The sequence below is a fragment of the Thamnophis sirtalis genome, unplaced genomic scaffold (assembly GCF_051295495.1).
Source record: "Thamnophis sirtalis isolate CommonGarterSnake01/CBP01778 unplaced genomic scaffold, rThaSir2_p1.2 scaffold_3, whole genome shotgun sequence".
Classification (NCBI taxonomy): Eukaryota; Metazoa; Chordata; class Lepidosauria; order Squamata; family Natricidae; genus Thamnophis; species Thamnophis sirtalis.
This window is the reverse complement of record NW_028261383.1, coordinates 65,767,169-65,783,113: the sequence shown is the minus strand read 5'-3', so window position 1 is coordinate 65,783,113 and position 15,945 is coordinate 65,767,169. Positions and strand designations below refer to the sequence as shown.

At 35.0% G+C, this 15,945-nt stretch overlaps 1 protein-coding gene across 6 annotated transcripts in view; it reads right to left on the bottom strand.

Moving 5' to 3' along the window:
• The window catches only part of TASOR (transcription activation suppressor), a 63,604-nt gene extending 47,659 nt beyond the window's left edge, over positions 1-15,945 (bottom strand). For all 6 annotated transcript variants that reach the window (XR_015695891.1, XR_015695892.1, XM_014065582.2 and 3 more), the window contains exons 1-8: positions 15,465-15,945; positions 10,005-10,150; positions 9,008-9,100; positions 7,486-7,558; positions 6,629-6,720; positions 5,942-6,109; positions 2,094-2,215; positions 888-919 (exon numbers count right to left, since the gene is read on the bottom strand). Coding sequence is in view for 4 of the 6 variants with exons in the window: in XM_014065582.2 (XP_013921057.2) it covers positions 888-919; positions 2,094-2,215; positions 5,942-6,109; positions 6,629-6,720; positions 7,486-7,558; positions 9,008-9,100; positions 10,005-10,150; positions 15,465-15,831 (1,093 nt within the window). In the remaining 2 variants the exon portion in view is untranslated. The remainder of the gene's footprint in view (positions 1-887; positions 920-2,093; positions 2,216-5,941; positions 6,110-6,628; positions 6,721-7,485; positions 7,559-9,007; positions 9,101-10,004; positions 10,151-15,464) is intronic.

The window sequence follows — 15,945 nt, the reverse complement described above, 5'->3', positions numbered from 1 at the left end:
CTGTCACTGTCAAAATAGCCTATCTGAACCACTTAAAGCTTTAACAATCACTGGAATGGGAAAGAGCAACACCCTCTTTCAAGTTTACATTTACATTCTGGCCTAATTGCAGCTCCCATGTTTCCTATCTTTTTAGAAAAGAAGACTCTTAACACAAAGCCTTCCCGGAACTTCAGTCCAGGAACCAGGCCACACAAGCAAAGGAAACCCCATCCGGGCATCCACCCCGCGTCTGTGGAAAAACTGTCCTCCATGGAACCATCCTGGGGCTCAAAATGTTTGGGGACAGCTGGCCTAGAATATATATTTATCTTTAAATACTTTTAATAGCTTAATTCTACCTAGAAAAAAAAATCAGTAATTGAGGTATTTTCTGGAAGGCATAAAATGTTTCAGTATATTTAAAACAGATGAGCATTCATTACTTTGCAGAAAGAATGTCACAACTAGAGATAGCCCACATTTAATAACCTGACTAGCAATACCAATGCTAAGTGACACTGTTAAATGAAACATCATGTGGCTGTGACTGACTTTAATATATTCTATAACCTCTGCTGCAGTCATCATTGCAACTTAGTCGGCTTTCTCACTGACTTTGCTTGTCAGAAGTTGGCTGCGAAGGTCATAAATGGTGATCATGTGACCCCAGAGTGTTGTGTCAATCATAAATATGCACCAGTTGCAAAGCACCTAAATCACAATCATGTAACTATGGAAATACTGCAACAGTCATCAATTTGAAGACTGGACATGAATCTATTTTTCAACACTATCACTAGTTAAAACAGTTGCTGAATGAAGTAATCATTAATCAAGGACTACCTGTACCCAAATTAATATTTCAGGCAATAGCCCACAATTTTATTTAGTAATTGAATTCTTACCAGAACTCTTATCCATACTAGAAGTCTTTGATCTATAAGCAAAGTAAATACAGTTATAATTTTAAAAAATTCATTTTTATTGTATGTAATAAAATCTAGATGTAATAAGTAACTGTATATAATTTATAAAACATTTTTCATGTAGAAAAGAGGAGAATATTCATAGCTAGCACTTCAATATTCCAATGACTGCTCACAGCCCATCAGCTGTTTCTACAGCTGATGGGCTGTGAGCGGTTTTTTGGATAAAGGTCATGTTAAAATTATGTATTTTTGAACATTATAGTCAGGTTGCCTTAAGTCTTAAGTCACTTGCAGGAAAGAGCAGTATTTCTTGTTTCCCTACTAGGCAACAGCTGAAACCATTTCCCTCATTATTTCTAACATATACCCAACTAATCATTTTTTAGAATGTCAACAAAACAACAAATCCCAAAGTGAAACTATGGAATACTTTAAAATGGCATATACAAAATTCTCCAGATAATTCTACATAAATACACTGCATTAATCATGAAGCATTAAATATGAGCAAATAATATGAATTATCTTTTACATAGGGATGTTCCAAACTTAACATACCAAGCATCTCAACCACATCCAGCCAAAACAAATTTATATAACTTGAAGCCTCCAGAGGACCATTGGGGAGGTTTTTTTCATCCTCCCAAGGCTCCTAGTAAGCCTCTGGAGCCTGGGGAGGACGAAAAATGTGTCCATCCCCCAAAATGGGAGGGGGTGTTGCGCGCATACGCGTGGGGGGGGGGGGGTGTCACGCACATAGCATTATTAGAGCCAAGGTGGCGCAGTGGTTAAATGCAGCACTGCAGGCTACTGCTAGATCAGCAGGTCAGCGGTTCAAATCTCACCGGCTCAGGGTTGACTCAGCCTTCCATCCTTCCGAGGTGGGTAAAATGAGGACCCAGATTGTTGGGGGCAATATGCTGACTCTCTGTAAACCGCTTAGAGAGGCCTGAAAGGCCTATGAAGCGGTATATAAGTCTACTGCTATTGCTATTGCTATTATGGGTGTGGCACACCAGCGCATGACCCCCTGTGCTCCCCCCCACTTTTGGCACGAGATGAAAAAAGGTTTGCCATCGCTGGAATAAGGGATGTGAATAAATGGTTTGATTAACTAAAGGTCATACATTTTAACTACTATTTTATACAGTACTTTTAAAATGTAAATAAAGCTTCACTCACCTTACTTGAGGCAAGTACTTTAGCATTTTTTCATCCTTGTACAAAAACGATACAACAGCATATGGACACACATGCCTTGGTCTTTGCCTGATCTCATGAAAGTGATATTCATAGAAATAATACTGGAAACAAATGCATAACAAGTGATATTCATAGAAGTAATAATACTGGAAAAATGCATAACAAACAACTTTGTCTGACATTTACTGGGCTCAACTCAATTAGATGATCAGTGAAATATAGTTCCAGTTTTGTTGAAATTTACATCAGTGATGAGCAGTCCAGAGTCATCTTATCAGGGAGATGGATGGCACATAAATGTAATTAATTAATAATAAAAGAATTTTGGAAACAAAAAACCATTTGCCAAACACAACTCTGTAATTTTATTTAGGAATACATTCAATTATTCAAGTTAAAATAGATTTAGATATATAAAGATAAATGGACAGATATAATCAATGACATTATTTTATCTTTAAGATAAGCTGAATTATTCACAGAGCAGAAAAACAGTAGAAAACAATAATATGAGAAGAGAAAATAAAGGTAATACTTAACTTACAATCACAATTGGGACTGAAATTTTGGTCAATAAACAAAGTGAAGTGTTTAAGTGAGATGTGACATAACCACTTTACTGACAGTGGCCATTGTTAAGTGAGAATCCCAAGTCTTTAAACAGATGGAACCCCAGGTAAGCAGTACAGGGCTGTTGGGGGGGAGTTGGGGCAGATAGCGAGGTCCTGAGAGCTGAGGCTACATGCTAGTTGGGAAAGGAATATTAGTGTGGCCCCAGCTCAGCCATTACTATGACTTGCAAGATTGATGTCAATCTTCTCAGTCAAACCAGACAGAAAACAGAACTAAATGAACTCATTCTACTTTACTCTAAGACTATATTGACAGAATCTTGAAAATCTAAAAGTACAAAGACCCGCTTGTCTGATTGTTTACTAAGTACCATTTCTGCTCAACTTTTCTCAAGACTACTAATGCATTCCATTAAAACCAGAAACATTCCAAAGGATTACAAGAATGGGATTCCAGCTTGGAGAAGGGTCGGGATGCTGGCTTGGAAAACAGCATAGCCTATGAAGTACAGGACATTGGGGACAATTGGGGTTTTACACAATGGTGGAGTAGCTGTATGGGGCTTGAAGTGTTATTTCTCAGAGGCTGCAACAACTGAAGTATAGGGTTGGGGGTAGTGGCAGCTTGCTGAGACTGCTGAAGTCTTCAGGCTTTCACTTCAGCTCAGCCCTGATTGCTACAACAGAGTAGTTTGGAGGAGGGGAGATTGGCAGGTAGAAGTAACTGCAGTGTTTCTTAAGGTCATAAGTGTTTGTAGGCTGACAATAGTACAATTTTGGTCACGTGACCACAGGGGTGCTACCACAGCCATAACTTTAGATAAGTCCATATTTTCAAAACCATCACGATTTTAATCAGTTGCTGAACAAATGATTGTAAGACAACCTGTATACCTAAATCTAAATTGCCCCACCTCATTCAACACTTTTTATATTTTTTTATTCATGCAGATCATTCTTGTTTCCATTCTTGTAATTATCTATAATTACTTCACACTTGTACTTTGTTCTTTGAACCATTTGTTTTCTCTTTTGAGATCTATCTGCTCCATTCCCAATCATGACTTCCTTATTCTTTCTACTCCTTTTCACTGATCAACTCTTCCTTTATATATTGTTTTGTATTCAGTTATTCATTCTTTCCAGCCAAGCCACATAATATACTTCTTTCATACTAGTCATTCACTTTTGTATTCAGTCCACATTAATTTAGCACCCCAAAGTATTGCTCTTGTTTCCTAATTTACTACAAATGCTTAATTAACATACTTCCATTGTAAAAAAAAATTATGTTTCTCCTGACATATTTTCATTTCCAAGTAATAAAATGGGTAACTATTTTTATACATAGCTATTTTTCTCATCGACATTCATTCCTCACAATGTATCACATACTTCCCACAATTTTTTCTATTAGTATCTGCATATAATCAAACTTCATCCACTTTTCCTGCATTAGTAACTTTTTACCAAGATACCCAATTCATCCGATTATAGTTCTTTGTTATCTATAGTAACTTCCATTTGTTCATTGCATTTTTTGTTAAAATGCAAGCCACCTTGGTTCTTGATGCACTAATTTTCAGATGTGTGTACTTCTTACCGAATCTTAAAATCTACATTTGCTCCAAATTATTTCAGTTCTTAACTAGTTACATGGTAGTTTCTGCGAAGAAATATATGCACTCATATTTCCAACCAATACATCTCTAGTGACACTGTAAGAATTATCCTTGAATACAATCAAGATAATATCATGCAACTGTTTTATTTCTTGTTCAATTAATGAACACTTAAATTTATTTTCAAGCATGCTTTCCTTCCACTATCTGCAATCAGCACCATTTCCCAAATGTTGGTTGTTGTCACCTTTGTAATCTTTTGCAATTCTGCCAAACATTCTTAAGCAACTTCACAAAATAAAATCAATCATTTCTTCTGCCTTTTTATTATTAATCTTTCCTTATTCTATGTCTTTTTCCTCATTTTTATCCTCAGTAGCAATTATTCACTGATATTTGCATTATTTCTCATTTATAGCATTTTAGGGTTCTCTGCTGCATGAAGCATCTTTCATGGTCCCTGCTAGTGTAGCTTTACATATTTATGTAACAAAATTCTTTTTACTATGTCCCAAGTAGCTCCCACATCTCCTTTCTTGTGTCTACTTTCCATTCCTTTTATGGGGAAATTATGTTCTAGCTTTTTATACAGGACTTTGATTTCTTCAACACTTTACTTTCATCACTTCTTCATCACTCTTTCATCACTGTACTTTCAGTCTCAATTCTTTCACATATTTCCTAATCTTTCATACCTGCATTTTCTTAAGACCCATTCTTGCTACTACCAAAACCAGTCTGCTTCACTTTTCGAACAATTTCTGCATCTTTTACTGATCCTCTCAACCTTTTAAATAATCAATCAAATCATTCTCTTCGAGTTACTCCTTTTCCATGTGTGTATTTGAATAGTCTTGCTTGTAATGTATTCAGAACGAATGAAACTTGTACTAGTCAAATATTCATCAATTAGTCACCATTCTCATTCAATTTCAGGCCTCCAAATGGCCCAATAACTTTTTCTCCCCATTTTTTCCCTGAACAGCAATTGTTTCGAATGATCAATAGTTTTCCACCAAAGTCTTCTCTTTCATATCACTTCACTAAAACATAACACACAATCTACAAGCACGATACCAATACCGGCATTTTCTGATACATATTTTGATTTTTTTCATTCTTAAGTAACCATCCACTGTCACTTCACTTATTCACTGACTTCTGTCCACATCAACTTTTTTCATTTATTACAGCCTTCCATTTTCTTAGTTTCGCATTTATAACTTATGTACTTTTCTTTCAATCAATTGTGCATTTTATTCCTCTTGCATTCTAGGTTGCAAAATTCCACATAGTACATCAGATGGGCTCTTCAGTTAAGTGAGCCTTTCATATAACATTTTTTATCAAGGCAGAAAAATAGACTACATTATCAGACCTAGTTGTATATATTTGCAATGTTCCCAGCTAACAGAAAGGACAGTTATTAATCAGTTGTGGCACATATTTGCCAATATCCACAAGTACAATCAAAACCTAGTTTCACTCATGCTATTCTGTGAAGTCAGGATTTCTCATCTATAGAATATTTCACAATCCAAGTTATTGTTACCCAAATCTTACAAATTAGAAGGCACTTTTCTACATTAAATTAGGAAGTTAGGGCAGCCATGTTTTCCAATGTTATTATTACCTGTGTACGTTCATATGCTCTGTAACTACGGCCGGATGTAATTTTGTTTGCAGTTTTTGAAACATGGCATTCATGTTTTGGTGTAGGATCCAGTGCATTTTTTACAGCTGAGTCCATTGCGTTTACTGTCTGGTTATCATATTTATCATATATAGTCTTCATTTTCCCCTAAATATTAGGAAACAGTTATTAATATTATTCCAGGTACAATGCAAGTTCACAACATTTTCCACCCCATAAAGTCACACACAAAACAATAGAACATTAATGTTCACTTAATCAATATATCCCTCAGCTTAGTCAAAGGTGATTCAACTAGATTTTATCAGAAATGGCATTAATATTTTTCTAAATAATCAGTGCACTTTTTAATCCTATGGAATTAACTCATAGAAATATACAACCTCTTTTAATAATAATGTGAAAAAATATATGTAGGGTTGAACTGTGGAATATCTGGTGCTCCCTGAACTTGATTGATTGCATGTTTCATTTCCGAACTAGAAAACGTTATCAGTGCTTAAAAAATGTTTAAATTTTAAAATATTGTAATCACATTTATACAGAGAAAAGTTATTTAAAGTGTTTTATTCACATACATTATTGCATTAAAGACAAAGTGCTATATTGGTTTACTATTCTCCTTAAGACATAAGATGAACCCTAAAAAAAAACCTCAAAACATACCTTTATTACTTTAAAAATAATAATATCACCAGTTGCATTAGCCTCCAGAGGATTAGTCTGTAACAAGTCAGCATATTTGGAAAGATATACACCTGTAAGATGTGCAAACATTATGTCAACAAATGACATTTACATAATTATTTTTGGTGATATATAAGAAACGTCAAAATGGCCATTCCACATAATGTATTTCAATATAGTATAAATAAAATTCAATGTTATCTTTCCAATAACGAAAGGTGTTTCCAATGATGGAATGGTGGTAAATTTGGAGTCTTCTGCATCCCAACCAAGCTAAGAATGTATGTGTGGTGTGTGTGTGTGTGTGTGTGTGTGTGTGTGTGTGTGTGTGTGTGTGTGTTAGTTATTCTCCACTTTAAATTGGGTTTTGGAACTGTGTTGAGGAATATGAAGATATCTTTCTATGTAAAAGGTCATATCCCCTTATGACACTTGAGTTTATCCTAAAACATTCCATGAAACTACTAACACCATCCAAGTGAATAGCAGCAGTTATATTTTTAATCTAGGAAAAACAAACTTATTTAAATAACATGTACACCATCCACTTCCTGAATATGTCTGCAAATAGTAATCAGATTATTTAATATTAATACATGAGAAAATTATGAGTCACCAAAGTTATTTTTTATTTCTATAAGGATTCTCTATGATTACATATTATTTGGATTAAAGCAGAAAATAAACAACCCAAGCTGATAACTAATTTAAAAATTCAGAATAGGTCAACTGGATGAAGTTGGTATCCTGGTTTAAAATGTATTAATCAGACACAATACATTTTCTGCTTTCATATTTCTAATTGCCACATATTTAATAAAAAAAGACATAGTTACCCATTGAAGGATTGCCGAGAACTGTTATCTTGGAATGGCCCACCAGTAAGCCATTTTCACATATATTTTGGACCTAAAATTAAACATTATTTAATCTACCAGAATGATACAGAGTTTTGTGATACTATAATGATTGACTGACCAATCACTATTATTGTTAGTTTTTGTGTTTGCTTTGCTCTTATCTGCTTTTTGAAATAATTATGTTAGGACAGGAAGCTTTAGAAAGCATAGTTACAATAAGATGACTTGTTATTTTTACACAGTATATTTTTAATTATACTAATTCCTTGATTTAATGGAGGAGTGGAAGAGAAAGATTGTCTTTTTAAAATTAATGTCTACTAAATGGTGAAGCAGACCCAAAATTATGAGACCCAAAATATACTCCTACCCAAAAAAAGATATCCAAATCACAGCTGAGGAGCAAATGCTGTAGGCATTCACATGTGAGCACAAATGATTGTACTCTTGGCAACCATATCCATGGCTGATTAAATGCCGAAGCTCCACCATATTTATGGTTTGTCCATGTTACCTTCAATCAAAATGCCTTTGGCATAATCTTATAAACTTACCTATACTGTATTAAACGTCTAGCATTGATAAGCACAGACTGTTCAATAATATTTAAAATACTCAAAGAACCCATCAATTTCTGCTTCTGGGAACTTTTGATGACAACCTCTTACCATATTACAGAACAAAATAAACTATCTTGTGCTTGTCATGTTAGACACAGTATTTTAGTAATTCAAATGACAAAGCAAGATAATTAAAAATTCAACTCTCCTTCTTTGATGGATACAAGAGTGGCAATATCGGACTTTGCTTTTCTGCTTAATAGTAAAGCAGCACAAATCCTGCAAAAATAGTGCTTTAAAAAGTGTGGAACCACATAAACACACACTTTCCAAATAATGAAAAAATAGCATCTTTTTCAAGGTTTGCAATTTGCTGAAGTCACAGCATATGGAAAGATGCTGTTAACAATTCAAAATAAATTGGTATTAATATTACTAAATGTTCTAAAGCACATCTTTCAAAGGATTTGCACATCTCTCCTACTCTGATATTCCAAATACCAAGGAAACACAGCCAACATAAACTTCTAACCCAAACCTCACAAGTTCCATAATGTATAGATAAAAAATTGAAGGGGATCATTTTTGCCTCAGAAAATATTTCACCCTAATCCAAACTGAAATGACAATTAGACTTTGCCTAATTCCATACTTTATTCCAGAGGTACAAGATTAGAAAACTTGCCAATGAAACTTGCAGCAGTTTTGTCTAAGTGCTAAACAATCATCACGTACCAATTTTCTGCATCCTAACATTTGTCTTTCATAGCAGTATTATTTCATCTTCTGGTCTAATAGGCATTAACATTAACATCTCAATATGAAGAATTTTCTTAACTTTCCTTTCAGATATGCAAAGAGATTAATTTCTTCTATGCTTCAATTCTATTGATTTGAGAAAGCCAACAACAGTTACTGTACAAAAATTACATTCTTACCGACAAACGATCAACCTTTAGAAATGCATATGCCTCAGCAAGCTCTTTCTCTGACCTCCCCTCTTGTTTCACTTCTTTTCGTTTCTCTATGAACTTTCAAGAGAGAAAAAAAAACTAATATAATGAACAAAAACTGGCACATTTCATAACATACATGTAGTCCTCAAGTTACAATCATTTGTTTGGCAACCATTTGTTATTATGTTATGATATTTCAGTTATGATGGTCATAGCATTGAATAGATTCAGAACTGGCCCTCAAAGTTGCAAACTCCCTCATGCAATGAACAAAATATGGGCACTTGACAACCAGTTTGCACTTTCATGATCACCATTGCGACCATTTCTACTGGCTTCCAATAAGGAAAATTAATAGTGAAGCTGGCAAGAAAATTTCAAGTTATTAGGGTAACTCTCCCCAACACTCGGGGCCTTTCTTTGTTCTCACACATCATGCCCTCCTTCCCACATAATCATCAGAATAACTCTCTGCCAACATCTTAAGATTAGATGAGACATGAAATCTCCATGGAGGACATATATGGTGGGGTCCCCTAACCAACTTGCTCAGATTGAAGAAGCTATTTCGATAAGCAGTTAAATGTTTTGAATCAACAAGAAAAGTTCAGTTGCCATGACTCAGCTTCAGACAACTCTATCTAGATGACTGAGAGTCTTCATCAACATTTTTTTTCTTTGGCATTTTTTTTTCAAAAGTGGTTTGCCATAACCTCCTTCCTAGGGCAGAGTATTTGTGACTGGCCCAAGATTACCCAGATGGCTTCATGCCTAAAACAGGACTAGAAGTCAAAGTCCCTTAGTTTCTAGCCTGGCTCTTTTCAATATGTACAATACTAAAAATTAAAACCTTTCAGAATCAAAATGTTTTTTATAACTTTTCCTTTACTTTTACATTACTGAAGTATACTATCATAACTTAAATCATCTGAAATTTCTACATGCATAGTGCTTATGTACATTGATAATATATACTTACATCCTTTTCCAACAGTTCACTATGAACCAGACTGGCTTTTTTGTATGTGAATCTGTCCTTTGAAAGGATATCTAAATATGACGAATGCAAAATGTTCACAATATCTTCAAATTCACGAGATTCATTTGTTATGGGCTGAAAAAGAGCTACCAAGAAAGAGAAAATAGGAAACTATCAGCCTTGATGCCTACTAAAGCTATAAAACTTTAGAAACAGTCAGTAAAACTCCAAGGTAAAGATTAAAAAAGTAAATCTGAAATTTAACTATTATTCCAATAAAAGCTGTTTCTCCTACACCATTATTCATAATAGAAGAAAACTGTGATTTAGCCTGGTTTACAACTAATAACAAGTTAATGCTAACTTGTTCCTTTATTCTTTCCATTGTGTGGTGGAACTTGAGACTCTGGATCCCCTTAGTAAATTCTAAAAGCAATAAACTACTTTATTTTTGGCTTATATATTTTGGATTTGTTTTGAAGTATGAAATTAATGCACTAGGTTCAGCAAATATTCTTTTTCTGAACTTCGTTATTTTAACAGAGTGGAAAAATACACAAACATGATGGATCTATCCAACCAATCAGACTAACCCAACTTTTCTGGTATAGTGCTACAAAGAATTCTGAATGTTAATAAATCCAACATATTTCAATTACATATTTTGCAGTTTGAAATAGTCCCAATGTAGCAACTATTAAATGTATTAGAAAAGTATTTTGCAGCATTAATGCTGATTATTAGTTCTAATATAGTAGTAAAAAGATTCCTTTGAGCGGAGTTTAACTCATGGTGATAAAATTTATAGTAATTTCCTTGTAGCAATAATTATCGCCTTCTAACAGGATGTTTTTTCAACTTTCCCATCAATTCTATAGTTCTGAATTTTTCTGATGTTCTTGTAAGAACATTGATGAATCATTATGTTCTTGTAAGAACATCGATGAAGTAATCATTCAACTTCATAAATTTATTAGAAGTGTTTGATTTCTTACTATTTCAGTTTTATGTTTTATCTGGGTTAGTGGTTTCGTAGGTCTGTAACATATTTGATTAGATGCAAGTTTTTGTTTTACTATATCATAATTGTTTTAATGTGATGTGCAAACCATTTATTGGATAACAATGGTAACACATCCAATATTAACTATAAAAATTAACTATCACCTGAACATATATTTTAATATTTGACAAGCTTGCATGAATATCCACAACTTAGTGTATTTTATTTAAGTTTAATTATTATAAAAAAAAATTAAAGAGGGAGGATAGTTATTTTCTTTCCTCTTCTTTTTTATACAATTATGTTTAACTTTACTTACTGAAAATCAGTAGTTCATATTCTATGTTCAACTACATAGTAAAAATCTAGAACCAGTAGTCAGTTACAATGTGATTTCAATATGCTAGGAAAATCTAACATCAGAGTCCAAATATTAGTGAGTATATATTTTTAAACCTCTAGCCTTTTTCTGGTTTTATTAATATTCACCTCAATGAATACTGAACACAAGGTTCAACAATAATCAATACCTATTTTTTAACACACTCAGTCCCAATTGCGGCATTATCTATTCAATTGTATATATTATTTCAGCTCAAGTTTCACAAACTTCAGATATTATATACAAATATTCAGCACGTTATTAGCCACACACAGTGATGGCTCTACATATCTTAGATTACAACTATCAGCATGAATAAGTCAGAAATGATAAATTTGTAATCTAAAACACCTGTTTTAGCATGTACCACATTGAATCAGGACAGAGCTGGGTATGTGCACTGGGTGGAAGGGTGGAAGGTGAACAATCAAAAGTTTCATTATGCAAGACTTTTGTTTTACTTTGAAAATTTTGAACAGTGCTTTTTGAATTCTTTCTCTATAACAGGTAGCATAGGGAAGAGATGTAGTTAATGTAAACTGCAGGTAGGCTGTGGAATTGAATGTTTATCCTTTTTCAGAATTAGTACAATTCAGGACAATGGCATAGGCACCAGGGTCTACCATGTTCTCAAAAATTGATAAATAGCTCAACATCAAGGGATACAGGGAACTCAGTTTAAATAGAACAATAGGAAGAAAAGGAAAAAGTGAGGAAAAAAGGAGCCATGACTGTTTAAAAATTGTATTCCAGAAAGAAATGTGGTGAGTCCGTAATATTTAACTTTATAAACTTTAAAAAGTGAAGTAATTTATTTTTTTAACAACGGCACAGCTACCAAAGTTCTGTGTCCAAGTGTATAATTGAAACCACAATGTCCATTACATATTATATCAATGGCATAATAACCAAAGGTCAGCATAGAATTTCATTCAACTTATCTCATACATATTGATATTAGAAATCTGTCTAGAAAAGAAAAACATGTCTTTGCACAATAAGAATTAGTTTTAGATAGTTTTCCATCTTCAATACAGCTACTTTCACATAATATAAAGGTGGGGAATTTTATATATAGATAGATAGATAGATAGATAGATAGATAGATAGATAGATAGATAGATAGATAGATAGATAGATAGATAGATAGATAGATAGATAGATAGATAAAAGACCTTGTTCATTATAGCAAAGAACAAAGGAAAACAGTATGATTAGTATAAATGAAAAAAAGTATCTGAATAAAATAAGGGTTCTCAGATTTGTAGCCTGGATTCCCAATTTAAAGAATTAGAATAAAAATATTAAGTTTCAGATGAGGACTTTTCTATTTTTTTGAAAAAAATCTTATGGTTTCTTTTGAAGCATAGTTCAATGTTCAAACTATTAAAAACCTGATGAATATCATAAATTTGTTGATTCAGATGCCTAATCTAGAATACCAGAATCTCAAAATGGTGGATATCCTATCTCATGCTGTAAAATGGACAAACCGTAAAGTGATGAAGATTTAATGTAGGATTGTTTTTATAAAATACATTTTCTAACAAGTGAGCTATGGTACAAACTGGGATGAACAGATATTTTTCCAGCTATATGAAATCAATGTTAACGATGCTTCAAACTGCTTCCTCAGAAATACATGTACTTATTTTTATGTTAAGTTACTCCATCCAAGAATTCATAGAAATCTTCTCTATATGTATTATTTTTCTACAAATTCCTCTAATTACTGTCTTCCTTATATTAGAACTTCAAAATTTAATAATCCCAAATTAAAAATATCTTCACTTAATGTGGCTTAAAGTTTGAACTGATACTTATGAGACAACTCCATTCTATCAAATGGTCTCAAACATTCTTGAGTTTGGAGGGTTTTTTTTTTTAATAAAAAAAGTCACATTCCAGTTCTTTTTCCCCCCTAGTTTATTCCTCTGAAAAAAGAAAGTATTATTTTCCTCTCATTCTCCAAGGAGTTCTAACTCGCCACAATCAATCTCTGGCAAGAGACTAATTACATAATCACTCTTATTAGCTTCTTCATTGCTTTGCTCATTTTGAGGCAAACATTTTTTTTATAATTCTCTGGACAGAATGGTTCCCACAATATCATATTCCACCTCTGATTAGACTTCATTTGCTTCATTTTTAAAAAAAATGATAAGATGGTCATATTTATCCTCCACTTTTCTTAAAATATTCTTAAATAACTATGTTGAACAGATGTAAATTTTAAAATATTCTCAATTTAAAAAATGGGACCAATAGAAATATGCTTCCAAAATATTATACATGGTTCCAATTCTGAAGATTTGGCAGGATAAAGTCTATGAAGAATTTTTCTTCTCTACCTCTTGGAAATATGGGATTCACAAATCATCAAGAATTTGCCACAGAAGACATATAAATAATGACAAAGAAGTGGAATTTTGACCCAAACCCTTCTAAAAAAAATATCAGGATTTTAATTTTTAAAAATAAAATTAGGCTACTTATTTCATTAAAAAAAACCTAAGTATATAATATCATATCTTCCCTAACTATTCCATCATGGAGCGATCATCATGAAGCATCTGTGGCCATTTACAAATTGAGTAGACATTTGCAAGGAGGACTGGATCATCCCTTTATGTAATGGCACAATTTTCCATTATCAAGGCTTGACAATGGGCTGAGTTTTCCCAGTGTTGGAATAGATTAAATCAGAATAATGTTTAAGAGGAAAAAGACTCTTTTTAAAGAACTTCATTTGTAAATCTGTTCAAATCAATGTGTTCTTAAGTACACTGTTAACAAGTGGTCAATACAAATAGCAAAAAATGTTGCAGTGATTAAATTTATCTTGAAGAACTAAAGATCCTTGTACCTGCTACAAAGAATACACAATGGCAACAGAGTAAAAAGTGGCACTTAAATCTATATTTGAAAGCTCAAGACTGATTATTTGGAATAGAACCAAGACTTTTGATATGTCTGTAAAAATAAGAATTTGGATTGCTCTTCCAAGTTTTTCCTCAATAACATTCCCGAGACTACAATTTTTAATTTTAAAAAGCATTGTCAAGATGATAAATAAGGAAGACTCTCCACCTAACAGAACATTTGATTCACCTGTGTTATATAAATCAGAGATCTGTTTCAAGAAGAGGGTCAAATTAACCTACCTTACCTACAAGTCTATTCTAACATACTGCTTAAGTTGATGAATCGTCTCCAAGAATTTATTTATTTATTAGATTTATAGGCCGCCCAATCCCGGAGGACTCCGGGCGGCTTACAAAGAATGAGAAACAAGAAGCCGTATTTACTAAGAACAGATTTCCTCCTCTCCCTATCTTTACTGAGGTTTCAGAAATAATCCGCTTTTGAAGAAAAAAAGGATCGAAAGTAGATTTCCAACGAAAGCTAGGTCAAGACACGTTGTGTGAGTTGCCACGTTCACAAGGCAGGATCGGACGCGAAGAGAAGAAGTCTACGACTAAACTCCCTTTGATGAGGCACGTGTCAGAACTTCCGTTCTTAAAACACGCGGGAGAAAAAGCGCCTCGTGGGGAAGGATGAAATTCACTTATTCTAAAGCATCTCACGGAAGAGATCGCGTTTAACGGAGTCATCCCGCCTAACCTCTCGAAGCAGAGGCCTTTATTCTATTCGCAGAGAGAGAGCGCGCGAGAGGGAAAAAGAATGAGCCGAGGCCGAACTCCCTCGAGAGCCACCATGTATCTTCCCGCGAGCATCGGACTTCGTCGGCGGCATCCTCCAGACTTTTTTTCCCCGGCCCCCCGAATCGCAATTCGGATTATAACAGAGCCATTTGAAACCCAAGCGGGTCGCGTTTTCCAAAAGCCTCTCTCTCCTTTTTTTTTTCTTTTCCTTTCCTGCGAGGCACAATTCTGCGAGGCTGCCTTAGAGGCGGGCTTTCTTCCACGCCCGCCAACCAGCTGCATGCAGGGAGTGGGAGATGTCAGTCACCATGTATGCGGAGCGAAAGGAGGAAAGCGGGAGCGAGGGAAAGGGAGGGAGGCGGGGGGTAGGGAAGGGTGTGAGGGAGGGGTGGGGGATTCGAAGTAACAACCTTTCTTTTCTCGGCTCTTCCTGGGAATCTGAAAGTTTTTCTTAAGAGGCAGATCTTCGGGGGCTCTGAGGAGCGAAGCCCCCAGCCCCTCGCTAAAGGGCTGTGCCAGGGTCTGCTCGAAGGCCGCAGAGACCCCGGTCTTGCGGTGGCCACTGCGCGGGGAGTCCCTGTCCTCTACGGCGGCAGGGTCTAGCAGCGGCGACTCATCGCTTCGGCTTCTTTGAGAGTGGGCGCCATTTTGTGTGCAGTCCGCTTCGGCTGCTGCAGCTCCGTTCTCCACACCGAAGAGGCCGCTGCTGCTATCCTCCACCCGTTGAGCGGGCTCGGGCGTTTTTTCGCCGCCACTCATAGCCGCGGCATCCGCCATTCAAACTGCGCAACGCAGTCAAGAAAGAAACGACCCCGCGCTTCTCCCACAGCGAGACCCCCCTTCCTCAACGCCATGCAGGGAGCCCGCGCCGCCTTCAACGCTGCTGCCGCC